Below are 22,420 nucleotides of genomic sequence, written 5' to 3'. Positions count from 1 at the left end.
ATATTTAAATGTACAGTTACAGTAATTATGCTTTGTGAGCAACATATGAGGTTATGTTGCTCACAAAACACAAATAACTGTGTACATTTTAAAAAATATAAATAAAAAATGGACGGTAAATTATGTTTGCTCACATAACATAATTAACTATGTACATAAATTTTTTTTTTTTTTTTTTTTTGATGCAGCGAGCTACCCACACTGGCGTTGCGATCGACTGGTCGATCGCGATCGACGTAATGGGCACCCCTGACATACAGTGTATCACAAAAGTGTGTCCACCACTCGCATTTCTGCAGATATTTAAGTGTATCTTTTCATGGGACAACAGTGACAAAATGACACTTCTACACAATGAAAAGTAGTCAGTGTACAGCTTATATAATACAGTTAATTTATTTTTCCCTTAAAATAACTCAAAATATAGCCATTATTATCCAAACCCCTGGCAACAAAAGTGAGTACATATAGAGGTAGATTTGTGTCTTTATTATTCAATCCAAAAAAAAGTTGCTTCAATCAAATAAAAAGTTGCTTCAATCGAAATATATATTTTCAAACGAGGAAAAAGTCACTTCAATATAATTTAAAAAAAAAAAAAAAAAACCTGTTTGAATGCAAAAATAAATTTGAAACTCGAAAAAATGTATTTGAAAACTATATATATATATATATATTTTTTTTTTTTTTTTTGATTGAAACAACATTTTTTTCCAAGCTAGAGCCAGCCATCTCATCTAAAAGAACCGCCCTACTCAATCACAAACAAGACCCTTGCCCAAAGACGCTTGCTGCCCTTAGAAAAGCCAGAAGCGATGTTCAACGAATTGCTAGACAGTGCGCCAACGACTATTGGCAGAACCTCTGTCAAGATATCCAGCTGTCTGCTGATTGCGGTAACATCCATGCTATGTTCGAGGGCTTGAAGAAGGCCTTTGGTCCAAGCAAAATAAAGACTGCTCCACTAAAGTCAATAACTGGCGAAATCATTACTGACTGCTCAAAGCAAATGGAGAGATGGGCTGAGCATTTCCAAGAGCTATACTCAAGAGAGACCATCGTGACAGACACAGCAGTGGAGAATACCAGCCCTCTGCCAGTCATGCAAGAGCTTGATGTCCCACCCACCATTGAGGAGCTCAGTAAAGCTATTGAGTCACTCGCAAGCAGGAAAGCCCCAGGAAAGGATGGGATTCCTCCCGAGATCATCAAAGTGGGCAAGCAGGGCAGTCTTCTTGTACATCTCCATGGACTGCTGCTTCAATGCTGGGAGGAAGGGACAGTGCCTCAAGACATGCGTGATGCCAACATTATCACACTGTACAAGAACAAAGGCGATCGTAGTGACTGCAACAACTATCGCGGCATTTTCCTCCTCAGTATAGTCGGGAAGACTTTCGCCTGTGTCATACTGAACCGTTTGCAGAGGCTAGCAGACCGTGTATACCCTGAGGCACAGTGTGGTTTTCGCGCAGAGAGATCAACGATCGACATGATATTCTCCCTCAGACAGCTGCAAGAGAAGTGCCGTGAGCAGAGACGCCCCCTCTACATTGCCTACATTGATCTGACAAAGGCGTTCGATCTGGTCAGCAGGTCAGGGCTGTTCACCCTCCTGCAGAGAATTGGATGTCCCCCCAAGCTCCTGAGGCTGATCACTTCCTTCCATGAGAATATGAAAGGCACCATCCAGCATAATGGCTCCTCCTCAGACCCTTTTCCCATAAAGAGTGGAGTTAAGCAGGGCTGCGTTCTTGCTCTGACACTTTTTGGTATCCTGTTCTCGCTGCTGCTTCGCTACGCCTACAAGCAATCTGTAGATGGGGTTTACCTACACACCAGAAGTGACGGCAGTCTGTTCAACCTCGCGCGTCTTCGTGCCAAGACAAAGATACACAAAGTACTTATACGTGAGATGCTGTTTGCTGATGATGCAGCCCTGACAGCACACACTGAGGCTGCCCTTCAGAAACTAATCGACCGCTTTGCGCATGCCTGCTCTGAGTTCGGCTTGACAATCAGCATCAAAAAGACAAAAATCATGTGCCAAGATGTAACCACCTCCCCCTCCATATCCATTGGCGACAGCACTCTCGACGTTGTGGATAACTTCACGTATCTGGGCTCCAACATCTCAAACAGCCTCAGCCTGGACAAAGAACTTGACTCTAGAATTGGAAAGGCATCAGCAGCAACGGCTCGTCTGTCCAAGAGAGTGTGGGAGAACTCCAAGCTCACCATCAAGACTAAGATCCTCGTGTATCACGCTTGTGTGCTGAGTACTCTACTGTATGGTAGCGAGAGCTGGACTCCATACGCCCGTCAGGAACGCAGGCTTAACACCTTTCATCAACGCTGTCTCAGGAGGATTCTTGGTATCTCATGGCAGGACCACATTTCCAACAATGACATTTTGAAAAGGGCAGGAATGCTCAGCATGTTTGCCCTGCTCACCCAACGACGTCTGCGCTGGCTTGGCCACGTCACCCGCATGAAAGATGGCAGACTACCCAAGGACATCTTGTACGGTGAACTTGCCACTGGCTCCAGACCAACAGGAAGGCCATCACTACGATACAAAGATGTGTGCAAGCGGGACCTGAAAGTGGGTGGCATTGTTCCAGCTTGCCTTGAATCACTTGCAGAAGACCGCAGCAGTTGGCGAGCCACCACCAGGCTTGCCATCAAGACAGCTGAGGAGAAGAGAGAGGTTCAATGGGCAGACAGACGAGCACGCAGACGTGAGAGAAGTGATATACTATCACCAGACGACTCTGTCTTCACATGCGTCACCTGCAATAAGATCTGCCACTCAAGGATTGGGCTCTACAGCCACACCCGAGGCTGCAGCTCAGCCATCTAATGACACTTTTACACGGCGCATTCACCATTGTCTTTTGAGACAGACGGTTGCCATAGTAGTAGTATATATATATATATTTTTTTTTTTTGATTGAAACAACATTTTTGATTGAAGTAATGTAATTTTGCATTTGGACCACATTTTGGCTAGGACATTTGTGTCTTTATTATTCAATCAAAAAATAAGTTGCTTCAAATATTCAATAATTCAAATATTTTCAAAAGAAAAATCACTTCAATCAAAAATTTTTAAAAAAATCAATCGTAGAAAAAAAGATTTGAATGTGAAAAAATATTTGAGACTCAGAAATTCGCATTTGAACACTTCATTTTTCTTTTTTTTTTTTTTTTTTTTTTTTTTTTAAAACCTGTCCTGTTCAGCTGTTTGACACAGAGAATGGAAGTCTAAGTGCCCAGATTCTGAACAGTTTTAATGTTTCACATGGAGAGTCTGACATACTCCCATTGTGATCCTTCAAAATACCTTTTTATTATGACAAAGCAGCGAACAGGAAGGGATTATGGGGGGACAGAAGAAAAGAAATACAAGAGAAGAGAGAAAAGAAACACATACACAAACAACAACAAAAAATACATTGAACACCTAAACTAGTTACTAATATGCTGGTGCTATCGTCAGCGAGATGTATTTCCGGTTTACACCATGTGGGGGCCAATTGGCCAGTGAAAGAGGAGAATGGGGGTGGGGGTGTCTATAAGACTATAAGGTAAGTGATTGAAAGGGGTAGAGTGTACACAAATCAGTTCTGTGATCTAGAACCCAGTAATCGTGTGAATCTCTTATGAGTGTAAGCCCGTTGGCGACCAACCCTACGCCGCCGCATCGCCAATCCCGGCACCGGAACCCCCAACCCGAGCATGCCCTACCACATCCAGCAGCACGCAAGCCCCACCGGGCGCGCGACAGCCACGCAGACGGGCGGAGAAACCGCGCGGGCGCCAACCCAGGGCCACGGCCCCCACCCAGCCAGCCCGGGGAGGGAGGGTGGGCGGGGGGGTGGGGGGCTCCATGCGCAGCCCATCCCTCCTCCCGCCGCCCAGCAAAGGAGCCACCGTACCCCCCCCCGGGACCCAGGGTGGTCCCCCGGGCCACCCGCGCGCCCATCAACCGGCCTACAGGGATGGCAGGAGGGGACGCATCACCAACCCCACGCCTACACCCACCCCCGCCCGCCCACCCGGGCCACGAGCCACAGCCACACTTCATTTTTCATTGAAACTGTTTTTTTGATTGATTGATTTTTTAGTTTGAGCCATATTATGGGTAGGACATTTGTGTCTAAATCATTCAATCCCAATAAAAATGGCTTCAATCAAAAAAAATATTTTCAATCAAAGAAAAAAAACATTTTTAATATATTTTTTTATTTGTAATATATATATATATATATTATTGAAGTGTCACTTTTTTTTTTTTTTTAAGCAAAAAGTTTTAAACTCTAAAATGACACATTTAAAAAAAAAAAAAAACCTACTCAGTTCACGCTGTCTGTAGGTCTTTTATACTTCCTCATACCAAGTGCCAGTCAACCTTCCACTGAGCAAACCGATCTCTCCTCCCATGAGATAGAGGGCGAGCAGTTGAAAGAAATTGAATAAAGCCTGTAAATTGAGGGCAAACAAGTCCAAAACCCGGTCTAAAATGCCACATTGGTAGATTTAGTCAGCATACAAAATAGGGCTCTGCATTTCCTAACCTTCACCAAACCTCTGTTGCTTACTCACGAAGAAATACACTATTTGGAAATTGAATAAGGATATGGAAACCCTAATTTTAAGCAAAAAGAATTTCCAAGAACCAACATAAAATGAATCACAAACAAGAAAACTTAGAAAGACACAAGACTTAAACCACCGACAGAAATGTATATTTAGTTGAAGTGTGTGATTTACTTTGACAACAGAACAATTTGAACTACAATTGGTTGTTGTTGTTCAAGTTCTCAAAATGGTTTCCACGACATTCGAAAACACATTTGCAAGTCCGTATGTTTGGCACATTAATATCTCTATATGAGATAAAACTCAAATCCATTGCATTTTTGTATGGTTTTCATGTATGTCGAAAATGAACAAGTAGGCTATTGTGTTCACCACCCTATAATTGCTGTATTGATTGTCTTCTGCCTTGATTTAGGTCAGAGCTGACATATATTGACCAAATAAGAGTGTCTCTTTTACACAGTGACTATAACACTTGTGAATGTGGAGATCAGTGTAATTTTGCCTGCACTGTGCTTTATGACAGGTGAGTGCGATTCTTTTCTACAACATTAACTTTTGGCATGCGTACCCACCATCCTTTACAATGTTTTCTTACCACATAGCATGCAATTTCTACTGGTTGCAATACAAGTCAAAAGCCATTACCACCATTGTTGTTGTCAGAGACTTTTTTACATCAATACGATGCACGTAGCTGTATTTATGGGTCGTTCCGTTGGATCCAATTGAAAAACTAGAAGAAACAGAAGAGCAATAGATAGTTTTGTAAGTTATACAGGTGATTAAGGCACCAACAGTAAGTCTGTCTGCAATTAAACCAATCTGTATCTAATGGAATCTTTGCTCTTAAACTGCCTGAGTGTCTTTCAAAGGGCACTGTGTAGAATTGGTTTCTCTGTTGCACTTGAGGACACATTCAGTAGTAGGGGTGTGACAAAATATCGAAATGGTGATATATCGTGATACTTTGTATTCCACAAGGTTATCGATATGCTCCTGCCAAGAATCGAGATATCGTTTTGAAAAGGTGTCAATGTCTAAAAAAATAAATAAAAATGAACCAACAAGTTGCTACCAAAATTTTCCACCATAATAGTGTCTCAGTTAACTCTATGGCTGCATTGACGGTGCTCGACGCCCAATCCATTTAGACTGGGAACGTTCGATCATTCGAAACCAGCGCATTCACGGTCATTCTGTCCGATTTTCAGGGCATTTACAGGTCACTTGCTGTTCATTTTAGGGCATTTACAGGTCATTTTCTGTTGAGTTTGAGTCACTGCCTATTCATTTGGGTGATTCCCAGGTCATTTCCTGTTCTGTAACTCAAAATATACAGGAAGAAACCCATAAAATACCCCAAAATCAACAGGAAGTACCGTATTTTTCGGACTACAAGTCGCAGTTTTTTTCATAGTTTGGCTGGGGGGGCGACTTATACTCCAGAGCAGGGGTGGGCAAACCGGTCCTCGAGGGCCGCAGTGGGTCCTGGTCTTTGTTCCAGCTGATCCAGCACAGGCAGTTTAACCAATAGGGTTTCAGCAGAAACAACAAGCACCTGACTGCAATCAATTGATTGCAGTGGTAAAATACCAGATTGGTGAAAAGGAGTCCACTTAATGGGTTTGAACAAAAACCTGCACCCACTGTGGCCCTTTGTGGAATAGTTTGCCCACCCCTGCTCCAGAGCGACTTATGTGTGAAATTATTAACAAATTCATATATCATTTCACATGTTATTTTGGTGTTTTGGAGTGACACTGATGGTTTGGTAAACTTGTTAGCATATTCTTTATGCTTTACTGTATATATATATATTTTTTTTTAATGCTATACTGTAGTTATCTGAATAAATCTTAATAGCTACAGTATGTTACGGTAATATACCGGTCACGTTCTCATTTCGTTGTTCATGCATCATGTAACATCATGTACACTTATTCAGCATGTTTTCTCTATTGTATTTTTAATTTAAATTGCCATTCAAGATGACATATCTGTTCTATGTGTTGGATTTCATCAAGTAAATTTCCACCAAAAATGTGATACTTAGGTGCGACTTATATATGTTTTTTTCCTCTTTGCTGGGCATTTTATGGCTGGTGCGACTTATACTCGGGTGCGACTTATAGTTCGAAAAATACCGTAACCGAAAATGAACAGGTAAATGACCTTAAATGGCCCAAAATTACCTCATTGCCTGGCATTGGCTGCCACTCCGGCCATAGACGTTGAATCCGTTTGAAGTAGGAGGGATGGCAGCGGATGAACGAATGTTCATTCGCTGCCACCTTCCCAGTTCTAACGGATTCAACGTCTACTAACGAGAAAAATCATTACAATTCACAGCAGAAGCTTGTTTTTCTGTTTATTAGTTGTTTGTAGAATATCCTAGAATGATTTCCTGTCCAATGTATCGATAATCGTTGTATTGCCAGAGCATCGTTATCGTGAGCTTTGAATCACAAATTGTATCGTATCGTGAGGTACCAAGAGGTTCCCACTCCTATTCAGTAGTAGAGAGGCTGACATTGTTGATACCCTGAAAATCTACAAGGTCCTCAATGATCTTTTGCTGAATTTCACATCGTGTAATTGCATTGTTTCCAGGGACTGTATGGAGAATTAGGGTCTCTTGGAGTGGAAAGAACATAGTGTACACTAGGTGTCGTCCCACACCCATGTTAGGGCCTCCTCCCACGTGAAGTGCAATCGAAGTCTAGCGACACCTGCGCTCAACGTTGAGGTCCGGGGCCAAACTTTAGAGTCAAGGGTCAAAGGTCGAGCGCGATGCGGCCTCTGTCTTCAAATCGCGAAACGTTGACTGATTTGTATCAATTCTGCCCTACAATTAAATACGCCCTCTCTGATTGGTCATCAGTCCAGACTGTGGGGTGGAACCCCAACCCTGCTCTGATTGGCCAGTACTCCTTCCGGTTTGCAATCTGTGTGTGACCAACCCACTCCAATTGAACATCCCCTCCAGGGTGGCAGCTGTGAGTTTTTTGTAAAACAGTTTATGAATGAGTTTAAAGTGTATTTAAACAATGAGCACTAATTCCGGTTGCTTACTGCACTTTAGGCCCACATAGTCTAGTCAAATCATTTTCTCCATCATGTTTTGCCCGTTAAAGACTATTTAACAGATGAATGTGAGATTATTCCACTTACTTACTTCAGTAAATATTGCCATTTGTTCTTATTAAGCAAATACATCTAAAAGTTGTTCATTTTTTACCTAAATAAAAAAAATTGCTTTCAAATAATGTTTTGAACCATATTTATTCTGGAATTAAGAATATTTATGACATTTCAAAGCTTTTTAAAGATTACATATAGGAATTTATTTTAAGGAAGTGTGTTTTTGGCCAATGTAAAAGAATCCTAAATGCCTTGTTTGTTATATAAAATACGTATTCACAGATGAGCTGATTCATTCATATTTTAGGTCAATTTGTGTTTGTTGTCTTTTCTGTGGTAGTAGCAGGCGGTTGAATACGGCTGTTTGAATGTTAGAATAGAATAGGCTTTGTCATTCAAATAGTACAATGACATTAAAAATAGCAACACCCTATCAGTGCATCACACAATAAATTAATGTCAATACATAAATAAATAATATACACTACTACTACCTAAAAATAAATTTAAACTAAGCAGTGTACGAAGGATGATGTTGAAATAAATAAGATAGCTGACTCCTGAACTACGCCAATAGCAAACTGCAATATGCAAGTGTTAATCAGATATACAAGTGTTAAGAAACTAGTATTCCATTAGAAGTAAGTCACTAGGTTTTAAATTTTCATTCACGAGGTCATTCTGCCCAACAGGTAACAAGTTACCTCTGGGTGGTCTTGGCATCTTTCCATTCCGCAGGGTGGTTGAGCATCTGTTCAGAGGCTGCGGGAGGGCGGGACCAAAGTTTGACGTTGTTTCCCTCAAGTGACGTCGTAGTCCGAAGCGCAGCATTATAGATTTCATCATTACTGCGTTTTAGCTGTTGTGTTGTCTTGGCCTATTTTTTCTCCACTTTCAATTAAGGGCATTAGGACTTTTCCCAATCTCTATGCTTTAAATGTATTTGTTATAACACTCAAATTCCAGTTTTTTTTCTTGTATTTCAATAAAGGAGCTATAGTACACAGTAAAAGTTAAGCAGCCTGTATTGAGTCTTAAATAAGTTTAATGATAAGCAAGTGTTTTGCAGATATTGAAGTGTTGAGAAATAAGGACTAGGTTTTTAATTTTCTGTCTGCACTCATTGGGAAAGTGCACAATATACAGGACTATATGCTATGCCGAACATACTGCATATTTGTGTGTGTAAAAAGTAGCTGAGACATGAAGTACATATCAATGTGTTTTATTTTACAAGGTCATTGACCGCCTCCTTAAAATTTACAAAGTTTTCAAAAGACCTGCCAGAAAGTCCTTTGGACGTGGACGCCTTGACCGTGTAGTTTTTGTTTGTTTGTTTTTTTTTTGGGAATATTTTTTTTGACCCTGTGCGGATTGGCCACAAAGCGCCCAGGCGCGTAGTATTTTACATTGCCAGTCTTCATCATCACCTTGTGGTGGTGGTGCTTGTTGTTGTGCTGCTGCTACTGCCGCTGCTGATGATGGTGTATTTGCTACAGCAGGTCATGTTGATAATGCTGCTAATGCTGATGCACAAGCTGACGTGAGGGGCGTAGCTGGTGCAACTTTGCCTTTAGCTCGCTACAGAACAAAAAATAAATATCACGGGTAAGCCCTGAAATGCATTAAAACACTGGCAAAGGAAATTATGTTATTTTTTAATCGACCTACTAACCTCCTCCTCCTTTGTGAGGATGTACAATCGAAATCTCTTAACGTGACATTGATGTCCTACTCCGTCATCAGTAGCCACTGACGCACAAAGCAGAAGGCTTCCTGGGCCATCTTCCATTCTTCTGCGCTTTCGGCCTGGAGATCGTTACGGATGAGCTTGGAGAAGTCATAAAACTGCCACATATCCTCGAACGTGAAGGACCGGAAGCGGCCATGCCCGCAGATGGCCCGGTCGATGTTCTGCTCCAAGTGGCATGACACCGGAGGGAACATATCCACGTAGCGTAGAAGCTGCTCCTTCAGCCTCCACTCCCCAGTTTTGGTGTCGCACCTTCCCTTCTGTCGTCGCCTCTCCTTCACGTGGCCATCGAGGAGACTTTTTAAGAGAGCATGCAGTAGTTGTTTTAAACCAACATTTTTTATTTTGGGTAACAAAGACACACAATCCACTGCATATTATCAATTTCTTATATATACTCACTACTTGACATAGCCGACATCTTCCTCCGTAAGCCACATGAAGGTCTTTCCTTTGTATTTCCCAAAGGTCACCGTGAGCTGGCCGGGGATCTGCTGGCCTGTTGGAGCTGCGGTGACGGCAAGGCAGTTTTTCCTACCTGTTAGGTGTAAAAAAAAAAAACAAAAAAAAACACATCAGACAAGAAGTAATAATATAGTTCAATTCATTTTTTAAATGAAGGAGATGTTTTTTTTTTGTTTAAAAGGCATCCAGAACAATACCTTGTTTGTACATGTACTTCTCAAGCGCAGTTTAGGCAGCAAAGCGTGGTGGCCGGTCATCGCTTCTGATGTACACTGAGAAACACAAAGGCAAGTGTCAACACAAAAGCAGGACATGACACGGAGGAAAAATTCTAGATGATGGTAATAATAAAATTGCGTTTTTGTCGGTTGTGAAGAGGATGCCTCCATTCCTAGCTGGCAATTAGAAAAAGAAAAATGACTTGATGTTCAGAGATGCTAAAATGTTGAGAGGGGTGTCTTGAGTTCATATAATTCCCAAATTCCAAATAAAAACGAAGTTATTGGGGAAAATGCAAAATTGGCCCACTTACAAAATGATGACGTCTATGTAGTACAGTATTTCTGTTTTGTTTAGTTTTTTTGTAATCCAAATAGGGAGCATTTACAGTGTGGGCATCATACTAGGGAGGATCACGTCACAACAAAAAATGCATTGAACAGAAGTGAAATGAATGAGTTATCGGTTAAATTTGTTACAAGTAATACAAGACGTATAGCACACGGAGTCATTGAACGTTAACTTTACATGCGTCGGCTAATTATTATTAGCGCGGCGCAACGCGCACAACACGGCTTATCCACACACCAGCTAGCCTAGCTAGCGTTAGCTCGAATCGGTAATTGAAAAACAACACTCGGTTTGCATCGTTTTTGGCGAATTTCATACACAATATTTACCTTTTCGGCTTGTCGATTGAGCGCGTGGGTCTTTTCGCCGATTGCGTCTTTTGGGCCAACCGGCAACCGCAGGCGCGTCGTAAGGAGGAGGCGGGCCGTCGCGGTCTGCGTTCGCGGAGCCAATCGCGGGCGTCCGCGGTCGTAGGCGAGGAGAGCCGATTGGCCGCGGCCGAAAAAAGGAGGCGGGCCGCGGTCCACGTTTCGGCCAACGGCGACGCGGGATTATCTACAGCAAAAGGAGGAGGCGGACCGCGGTCTACGTTTCGGCCAACGGCCGCGCGCCGTCTACGCTCGTCCACGTTCTACGTTTGCACTCTCCGAGTTCCGAGTCCTGCGATCTTACAGCCTTTAATGCTACAACATGAGAGCATTGAAAAATACATTTCTTACAAACAGTAAGACAAACAAACCCCTACAACAAATACAATAGGCACTGTGATGCACTGAACATATCTTTACTTCGAGTATACTGTATTGGTTAAGCCATACAGTATTTGCTATCAACATTTACATACTATGATGCAAAAAAAGGTAATTGCCTAACCCTTTTCTCGAAACATTTGGATTGTGGTTGACTCGGTTTTTCTACTGATGTTTATTGTACCCTTTGTCCGGCCTCCCTCATGGTCAGACATGGTCAAATGAAAGAGCCATCATTTTCGGACTATAAGGCACTACTTTTTTCCTTCATTTTGAATCCTGCGGCTTATAGTCCAGTGCGGCTTATTTGTTGATTTATTTGGGTTAATAGGTAACACTTTATTTGACAGCGGCATCATAAGACTGTCATAACTATGACATGAGGCTATCATGGGCATTACTGAATGCTTATGACGGATGTCATTAAGTGTCATCTGACAAATTATGTTACTAACTCCATTTATGTCCAGCTCGAATCTTTTACATCCATTCAAAAGTGAGATAATTTGCCGGCTTATAAATACTTCGTTGCTGGTTGGGTGAAACAGGTCCTCATCCACGAAAATTCGTCAGGAATCTATCTTGTGCTTGGAAAGGTGAGTTACGAAATTTTCAATTCGAAATCTTTTGTTCTTGCTAACATCCACTGTCAAGTCTAATGTATTTCATGTCATTTGTCAATGGAGCTTGGGCTTTTAATGTTTATATGGTTTAGCGATAGCACTCTCACTACATACATACATGTATGTTGTCGGCGATTAGCCTAGCAATGATCTTAATTGTGGTTGTCAGCTCAAAACCCTCTAAATATATATTAAATGCATCTTACCAGATATAAAATGACTACTACATAATCTGTGGTAATCGTTTGGAGCCCAGTTTTCTCGTCGAATTGCAGTAGCCCATCTCGCTCTCTCCTCTCCGGGTCTCTCGGAATCCGGTAGAACTTCAAGTCTCTCCGTCTATCTTCTCTGTTATTGCAACCGACCGCCACACACGCCTTCACCATTTTGATTATTAATGTTAACGAGCAGAAAAACACGCCGTAAATAGGAGGAATGTACGTAGCCGTAACAGGTAAACACGATGTGTTGACGGACAATGGGCGGCACCAGTCAGGAGAGCGGAGTTGTGACGTCACGTGGGTAGGGTCTATAGTCAGGTGCGCCTTATCGTGCGAAAATTACGGTAGCTATGATTTCATCAGATATTACTAAAGATGACCCGATCGAGATGCCGATCGATTGGGTCCGATCATGTCATTTTCAAAGTATCTGAATCGGCAAAAAAATATCGGACATGCCTTTTTTAAATTTTTTATTTTATTTTTTTTTATTTAAATCGGTTACTAATTGTATTTAACGTTACAGACAAAATGTCTTACACTCATCCAGAGTAGTTTTGGCTTAGAGTAGGCCTATCAAGTTTATTGCTTTAACGGCGGTAATTAATTTTTTTTTAAATAATCACGTTAAATAATGGCGGCACGGTGGCTGAGTGGTTAGCACGTCTGCCTCACAGTTCTAAGATCAAGGGTTCAATCCCGGGCTTCGGCCTTCCTGTGTGGAGTTTGCATGTTCTCCCCGTGCCTGCGTGGGTTTCCTCCGGGTACTCCGGTTTCCTCCCACATCCCAAAAACATGCATGGTAGGCTGATTGAACACTCTAAATTGTCCGTAGGTATGAGTGTGTGCGTGAATGGTTGTATGTCTCCTTGTGCCCTGCAATTGGCTGGCAACCAGTTCAGGGTGTCCCCTGCCTACTGCCCCGAGTTAGCTGGGATAGGCTCCAGCACCTCCGCGACCCTCGTGAGGAAAAGCGGCATGGAAAATGAATGAATGAATGAACGTTAAATAATTGACATATGCGCTGCACAACCCACTCACACATTGTCGCGTTCAATCTATTAAGACACCGTTCTACCTATAGATAGCGCTAAAAGGCAGCGTATAATGAGTAGAGAGAATTTTGACAGCCTTTGGAGCCATTTATTATGTGGCTAAAGCCTTACTATCCCTCTCTCAGCAATTAAAAATAACGCGGGAGGCAATGTGGGGAAGAAAGGTAGTAGTTGATCATTTTCTTATCACCCTATATTCTTTCCCAACGCAGACAAGATATATCAATTGGTGCCCCTACGCACAGTCATGGTTGCACTTCCCATTATGCATTTGGGCAGAATTTAAATGGCTGCAGTATCATTTACTGAAAGCTCAACAAATACACTAGATGGCAATATTTAGTCACAATATACAAAGTCACATTTATCCTTTAAGAATTACAAGTTTTTCTATCCGTGGATCCCTCTCACAGAAAGAATGTTAATGTAAATGCCATCTTGAGGATTTACTGTCATAATAAACAAATACAGTACTTATGTACTGTATGTTGAATGTATATATTCGTCCGAGTTTTATTCCTTTTTTTCTTCATGCATTGCCAAAATGTATGTGATCGGGAAAAATTATCGGGAATGATTGGAATTGAATCGGGAGCAAAACAAAAGCAATCGGCTCGGGAAATATCGGGATCGGCAGGTACTCAAACTAAAACGATCGGATCGGGACCAAAAAAACATGGTCGGAACAACCCTAGATATTACTGGTCTTTTTCTTCGCCGAATATCTTGCCCTCCTCGTCCACCTCGACCAACTCTCATACGAACTCGTCCTCTCTCTAATCTATATCCATCCAATCTACAGTATATCCATCTATATGCATTCACAAATAATATTTACAAGCATTCTTATCTCTTAGATTTTTATTCGTTTGCAGGACATATCAATTTGCTCATAAACTGTGTATTTTAGTCTTTTCTATGTGGATTATCTAAAACTTGAAGGATAGGACATAAAAGTTTCTCCACTTCTAGAATTACCCATTTACAGTCATTTTACAATTACTTTCCAGCAATGTATTCATGCTCAAATATCCTAAACAAACAATAGGGGGCAGTAATATGCTAAAAGATGGAGTCACCCATTTATGACTATGGGCCTGTCATTGATTCATGAACACATACAGTACTTAATGTGTGCAGATTTAATGATTGTCTATATTCATTATCATTCTGAGCCCTCCTTTCAACGTAATGAAAAGAGAAAGTGTTGGTAGGCCATGGTTAATTGAAGCAGGAGACCACATTTGACTACATTACATTAAACGCCCATAAACATTAATACACTGTATATATGTATATGGCGGAAAACACAGACAAGATTGAAAAAGCAGTTTCTGCTTTTGCGCTCCTCTTTAAAAGAAACTGCTGTTTTTTAAGCCAAAACAACTTGTGTTTGATAGAACAACATGTCTATATGCTGCCATAGCAGATTCATGGCGTATTAAGTCCCCGAACTATTTTTAAGTTGTCCATTTTATCCTGAAAACCCCCATTTACAGACATCGCGCAACCGCTTTTGTTTCAACCCAGCCATAAAACGAAGGTAACTAATTATATTTATAATTCAAAATGTCTGTCGTATTTAGCTTAAAACCATTAATTGATGTCTCATATTTCATTTTTTTTTTTTTAATAACTTTAATTTTTTTTCACTCACATATTTTAAACTTTTAAACAAATTATGTCACAATGGAAAAATGGTGTCTGTAAAAAAAGTCACGGATATCTACCTCATACCCATCGCTTAATTGTATTTTTTTTTTTGTCACTGTCACATTTTCTCCAATATGTTAGATGATAAATATTCGATCCAAACAAACAAAAAAATTGGAAAAAAAAAACATTTAAAAGGGTAAATATATGAAAAAGAAAATCTCGACCACTCCTTGATGTCTGTGATTTCTGCATCGCGACCCTTGTTATATTACCATGTTTCACCCATAAAATCCCCCCAAAATCCGGCTGTTGCCATTCACAGCTGTGTCTTGACACTCGGTGGTGCATGCTACATGGAGTTTTTGGATCAAAACAAGGTAAGTTCGCAATAATATCTCGTTAAAGTCATGGCGTCTGTAATTCTGCTCTCGCGTGCTCTCACCTCCAGATGCGGTTTTGCTGTTTAAAAAACTTTTTTTTTTCTTTTTTTTTTTTAAATGCCTCCTGTTCAAAAATTTTCTTCCCCCAGAAAATAGAGATTTTAAGCTTTCCAATGATGTATCACACATGCATAGCGGACAGTTTTGAAAGTTGGCTAAATTGGGGGTCTCGGAGCAGAACTTCAAGTATTTTCCGCCATATACTATATATAACAGTAATCATCACACTTCCCCCTTCCCCATTAATTAATTACACTTATTTAGAGTTTACCATTTATTTGTTTCACTCTTGGCCTTTTCCGTCTGCCTTCAGTGATGTATGGCACTGTGTCTCAAACTGACCAAGAGGAGGACTATCGTTTCCTTCACAGCACATTGATGGAAAAGAAGCTCCACCTGCTGTTTAAGGTGATGATGCAATTGTATTATACAGATAACAGCATGTTTGTTTACTTTCTGCAAAGTGTGGTTCTTGACTGTGTGCATGTTCGTGTATGTTTGTGCAGTGAGTGAGTGAGTGTGTGAGTCTGGGTGGGAGGGAGGGACGGACAGATGGACGGAAAGACAGACAGAGAAAGACAAAGTAGTATCATGGCATGTGACTGTCTGCAGGCAGTGTCCCCTTGGTAACATTAGTCATATCACGATAGCATGCTACTTACATTAGGTATGAAGGAATCTGACCCTTCTAGCCAGACTGCTGGAATTGCACCAGCCGAACTGACGGACCCGCGGTGGTGCCGCTCCAACGACCCAGGCAGGTGGGACCCCGGCAAATCCGGCCAGAAGGGCAAACTCCATGCATTGACTCCATTTTGACAGGCTTAAAGGAGCCTCGCCGAGAACAAGTTGACAATTTATTCGGGTCGACAGAGAAAAAACAGAAAGGCGAAATAGACACAGACTCCGGCGAGGAGGCAAACTCTTTCCCAAGGTCCAGAAGTCAACAAAAGGTTCCCGAGAAAAATGACAACGCTTAGTTAATCCTTTAACACCGCACGTGTTGGATGCGACACGTTTACGCATATCATCTTTGAAGCCTCGTAACGCTGTAATTACGTCACCCACGTGCCCCTGGTTGCTCTCAATTGAAAGTACGGAAGTTGATGTCCACACCAGTTTTTATTTGAAGTCAATCGACCAAGTAAAACTGGAGATAATGTCATTTGAGTTTTATAGTTTTATTGCACTCATAAATATGCATTTAAACGCTGCATGGACCATGTGTCTATCTCCATATTTCCATCATTTCTTGTCCTGTTTTAAAAACCGAAAGCAGCACAAAAGACTACATATCCCAAGAGTCGTTGTGATGTCAAGAAGGACAAACCTGTGAACATTTTTAATAAATTGACGAGCAAGGCACTAACGAAGGAAAAGGTGACACGCATAGAGCGAGCGACTTTGAAACATGCAGAATGAATCGAAAACTAAATTTAGCGCAAGCTAATGCATTATTTCATCAACTCAAGGAATAGGATGAGCTGTATTTGTCATTGTTTTCCCCAGATTAGTCGGCGTCTCGGCGAGTAGAAGTGACAGCAGCGCGCAAACCACAGAAGAGTAGGCTGTGTGACGTTGTATGTGACGCAGCTCAGTGACCTGTTCAAAAAACAAACTTTATTAGTGCGCAAAAAAAAAAAAAACTTTAGTGGGTCGCATGCCTGAAAAAATTGAATTGAACTGAACTACTTGTCAATATTTTTGAAAATACTTTTTTTCAATGTTATACATATTTTTTCTTCACTATAATCTTTTCCATTTTTATAAAGATGAGTGTTCGAGAAGCTTGATTGCATGTACGTATATACTTTAGATAAGGTGATGGGTATAATACCTAACTTCACAAAGAGATATCCTCCAAACCCTTTGCGTGTTGGATGATATATATAATTTTTTTCTCACTATTTTGCACTGTATATACCCTGTTTTGACCATAGTATGTGTAAAGGCCAAAACCGCCTATGACCATACCTGCTGTTTGTGTTGAATTGTCAAACATAAAACTATTCAATCTTATTTTTTTCTATTGAATGTTTATCCTAACAAGTTAAATAAATATTATCAAGCTTCAAAACGGTTGGTCGAGCATGTTTGGTTATCAGTGGGACATCAACATTACAAATTTTGAAAAAAGATTTTGGATTTTTTTTTTTGTCTTTTGGGGTCCAAAATGTGGATTAAAACTGGTCAGTGAAGAAAACAACGGTTTGGACATGAAGTTCAAGGTGTCCTGAAAAAAGGGACCCAACTTGGCCATTGTGAACAGTTTTTCCTTTGAAATATAAAGACAACATCAAAGGCATGCAAATTCAGCCAAAATAGGCTTAGGTGTTAAAGGGTTAAATATTCAGTCTTTTGAAGGCTCTTGCGGGCCGGGCCATGGACAGGAAGAAGGGTGTGTTTGGAATTTTTGTCTGTTTGTGGATTGGACAGGAGGATTCAGGAGTTACTGCTGTCCGGGCAACGAGGGTCGTGTATTTTGCAACCTCAGTGTCAAAGGGGCTCTTGGAGTCTTGTCAGTCGTGTTATCAGTTCGATATCGGCCGTTCTCCGGTGCTCCTTGTGTTGGGACAGAGCGTCCCGGCGGGACAACTGATTGCGAGAGTTGGTGTGTCAATCTTGCTCATGACGCACACGTTGGGCTTCCGTGATAAGAAGGCGTCGTGTTATCTTTTATGCCCTATATTCTGCTTGTTTTCCTTAAACTATGGTATAAGTGCTATTTATTTTATATTGGTTGTGTTAGAGTAATACAAACAGTTAGACGGTGCCTATGACAAAAGGTACTATCTACTTCAAGTAGCATATACGTTTTCTCGATTATGTTTTTGTCTCATGATTCCCTCAGTCATGCTGCATTATTTTGATAAACAACACAATACATACTCCCATGAGACACATTAAAACATTTCCAGCCAATTAAGACAGTTTACCATTTTCCATGCCTAAGCAGATGAACAGGACAGGTTGGGAGAAAATAAATAAATAAACAACAGTAATGTTGCATTCAATGACCTTTCACTGCATGGCGAATTTGATAGTTCCTGTATATGATTTCACAGATCCACGAGCAGCTAAGACGTTTCGTGAAGCGAGGCCCTATACCTGTCCAAGATAGTGCAACCTGTCTCGCCTCAAATGTAAGCAACCCTTTCCCAAACATTTTTTGCAGACAATCATACTGCTTGAAGATGACTGGGTGACGGCACATGCATTGGGAAAGATTTGTCATGGTTTGAATAGTTTCCTCCTCTGTACAGATTACTTTACCATCACACACAAGCAATGAATGGGATGCAGGATGTTAAAAGGAAATTCTATCTCTGAACACTATGAATTGTGTCTGGAAGCAGATACAGCGTCATTTTTAATCTGGATTTGTTGAGTTCGGTCACTGAGGACAGTGCGCAGGCTGCTAAATTCATCTTGTGAAATATTTAACTTTGGAAGAATGAAACTTATTTCATATTGAAAATGGAGCAACAGCACCCAAAATCACACTCATGCACTTTTGCGCACACACACACACCTCATATGATATGTGTATCCAGACATCCTAAATCAAAACAAATATGATTTGAAAACATATTGTTTAAGAACAAATAAGAGCCGAGGCTAAATAAAAGATGATAAAAATCTTTAATATTGTCTCAAAGACCAGGTGTATTTGGGAATATTCCGGTCTTCCACTTGTTTTCCACCAACTTTTTTCAAAGCAGGCCCCAAATTTGGATAGACATCATTTAATGTTTTTTTTTTTTTTTTTTTTTTTCGGAATAGAAAGAGAATGCAGCTAAAACTACTGTAATTTTCGGACTTTACGCCGCTACTTTTTTCCCTCATTTTGAATCCTGTGGTTTACAGTCCAGTGCCCACTCACGGACACGCTCTGCCCACCCAAAGAAAACTGGATGTAGTTCTAACGGCAGTCTGGGCACCGCGTTTGGGTATCCACTGATGTGTTCTAAGTTTTAACCTTTGCGTTGTTACTTCCTCTTTCACCATTTACAAAAAAAAAAAAAAAAAAAAAAGAAATGAAATGTTGGTTTTGTTCCTAGTGGGCGCTACACACATTTACCCATATTTTGATTTTTTTTTTTTTTTTTTCTTATTAACATTCTATCAAAGTTTTCACCAGTGTTCACATGGCTGTTGAGTTTGGTGAGTTTTGAAGCATCCTGAGGGGGTCAAAGTAATACTCAGAGCGTCGGCACGACAAAGAATGACTGCTAGGGGGCGCTACATAGTCTATTTGGAATTTGTGTTACACGGTATAAAAGATTGCACCTGTCTTGACCTGCCTGCCGATTTTGGTGCATTATGAAGCATTCTAAGGGGGTCAAATTGAGCTCAAAGGGGCTGCGGAACAAAGAATAACTATAATAATAATAAAACCGAGGAACTACAATAGGTTACCTAAAAAAACATTGTCACCTGCATGTCCATACTGTTCAGTTATGGACGTGTTCTAAGTGAAATAAAATCAAATCAACTTGTATTTGTTTAGACCAAATCACAACAACAGTTATCTCAAGGAGAAAAACAAAGCATGATTTAAGGTGCAGTAGCCCTACGCTGGATTTCGACTTACTTGAGCATTGTAGTTTTTTTTTTTGTTTTTTGTTTTTTGCTCCCCCAGGGAAGACTAATGCCCACCCACACTTGGCATCCTGGTAACATCACTGCTGACCATCAATTCCTGTCTTTGTCTCGCTACTATTGCTTTTATTTTCTCCGACAGCCACTCTTCGTTAAGCTTAAATCTTCAGGATTCTACTAGAATGGCCAAACCATGGGCCTGTTTCCGCTTAGAGATGCTCCTGTTTGCTCACAGTGGAAACTAATGGCCTTCATGCATGCTTGTGTCTCTAGTCTGGCACAACATCTTGAAGCAGTAGAAGTCATTACAGTAACACGCTTGATGAGCGGGCGACTGCGCAGGCATTGACCGCCTGTCGGTCAAGGCTGCTTTTTTTTTTTTTTTTTTTTTTTAATCTGTCGCTCTGTCGTGTAGCCTTGAAGATGCTGAAGCCAGGATTTTTCTTAGTGTCCAACCTCAGTTGCAGTGAATTGAATAAGGCTATTTTAGAGACTTATGGTGTGTCACTCTCATCTGAATCAGTTTCACCAAACCTTCCGGTTCCTCCCTCATCCATTTTGTATCTTGAGCTGTGTCGAATGCAAGGATGTGGTAGCTTATTCACGCTCAATAATACATGTATTAAGGTATGTATAAACAAACTTCCACCTCTGAAATAATGTCCTGTCTCTGTTTTTCTTGATTTCTAGTTATTTGAAGATCTGATCCACCATAAATGGAGAGAAGAAGTCAAAGAATTATTCACTCTGTTTTCCAAGCCTCATTTCAAGGTGCAGTTTCCATTTATTAAGTTTTCTATTAACTTTTTCAGGAATTTCACTTTACAAGTGTGGTACATTCAGATGCTTCATGCATTATTTTACTATGAATATTAATATTTATGAATTTTTTTTGAGGATGATCAATTTATGCAGCCAAAACACTTTTGAATTTCCTTTACTTTACTCTCCCCGGTTTGGAGCTCCTATTTCCTTCTCCTATTTCCTTCTCATTGTCTTACTCATGGCAACAATAAGGATATATATATATATGTATGTGTGTGTGTATATTATATATAAATATATATATATATATATATACAGTACTGTGCAAAAGTTTTTGGCAGGACAGCTGCCTAAAACTTTTGCACAGTACTGTATATTTTTATTATATTATGTATATACAGGATATACTGTAGGTATATATTTTCCCCAAGTGGAAGCTTTCATGATCCTAATAAATTTAATAATTAAAAATATATATATACAGTACTGTGCAAAAGTTTTAGGCAGGACACCTATTATATACATATATATATATATATATATATATATTAGGGCTGTCAAACGATTAAAATTTTTAATCGAGTTAATTACAGCTTAAAAATTAATTAATCGTAATTAATCGCAATTAATCGCAATTCAAACCATCTATAAAATATGCCATATTTTTCTTTGAATTATATATATATTCTGTAAAATAAATTGTTGGAATGAAAAGATAAGACACAAGATTGATATATACATTCAACATACAGTACATAAGGACTGTAGTGGACATTTCACTCTACTGTCATTTAAATCTGTCTATGCTGTCCTCACTCCGAAGCGTCTACTTTTTCCAAAGCTAGACAGCTAGTGAACGACGCCTTAATAATCAGACTTCTTCCTTTTTCATCTGATTTATTAATAAAATGGCCTCAAACCATTGTCCTCTTTAGACCGTCGTAAAGCTACAAAAAAAAAGTACACAAGCATTGCATTAGCAACAACGTTAGCTTAGCACGCTATACAGGTTAACTAAACATAAACAAAAAGCGTCTCATACAAAAAATATAACATTTCGCTTATTAACATAATATGTACATTCTTTACAACAACCATACTTACGAACAAATCTTGTCCAAGGATCATATAAGCACAACAGAGACGTCGTGCAGCCATACAGAACTGGCAAGAAAAAAATAAAACATGTCGCAAAGCGACCACAAGAGTTCGCTGTTAGACAGCATAAAAAGCCTTGCTGTAAACCTTACCAAAAGGCAGAATACTGTCTGAATGGGACATGTGCGTTAATTGCGTCAAATATTTTGACGTGATTAATTTAAAAAATTAATTACCGCGCGTTAACGCGTTAATTTTGACAGCCCTAATATACATATATATATACACACATACATATATATATACATATACACATATATACATATACACATATATATATATATCAAATTTTAATCAAATGGAGGGAGGGCTCAAGATCTCACTCTCTTTATTCTTGTTCTTCTTGGTAACTAAAATGGGTACTCCTGAGTTAGAGTGTTGGACAGTTCAGAATTAAATTCAGGAAGTATATTCTAGAAAAACTGGTTGATCAACCAAATTTTATTTTGGAAAAGGTTACACTTCGTCTTTCCCGAGTACCACTGTAGTTAGAAACTTACATTTACAACAAAAGAAATATGGAAAAAAAAAACATCAACAGCAAGGGCGTAGGTTTGGTCTCAACATTGGTAAGGAGGATATAACAGCATAACCTGCATGTACACCTTTGTCTG

General features: G+C 40.1%; 1 protein-coding gene across 2 annotated transcripts in view; it reads left to right on the top strand.

Moving 5' to 3' along the window:
- Positions 1-5,078: 5,078 nt before the first annotated feature.
- Positions 5,079-22,420, top strand: part of LOC130930153 (MAGUK p55 subfamily member 7-like) — a 68,221-nt gene continuing 50,879 nt past the window's right edge. For both annotated transcript variants that reach the window (XM_057857910.1, XM_057857909.1), the window contains exons 1-4: positions 5,079-5,131; positions 15,595-15,689; positions 18,347-18,424; positions 20,574-20,654. In XM_057857910.1, the coding sequence (XP_057713893.1) occupies positions 5,125-5,131; positions 15,595-15,689; positions 18,347-18,424; positions 20,574-20,654 (261 nt within the window). In that variant the 5' untranslated portion in view covers positions 5,079-5,124. The remainder of the gene's footprint in view (positions 5,132-15,594; positions 15,690-18,346; positions 18,425-20,573; positions 20,655-22,420) is intronic.

The sequence above is a fragment of the Corythoichthys intestinalis genome, chromosome 14 (assembly GCF_030265065.1).
Source record: "Corythoichthys intestinalis isolate RoL2023-P3 chromosome 14, ASM3026506v1, whole genome shotgun sequence".
Taxonomy (NCBI): domain Eukaryota; kingdom Metazoa; phylum Chordata; class Actinopteri; order Syngnathiformes; family Syngnathidae; genus Corythoichthys; species Corythoichthys intestinalis.
Note: the sequence above shows the minus strand (reverse complement) of the source record. Positions and strands in the feature narration are given on the sequence as shown.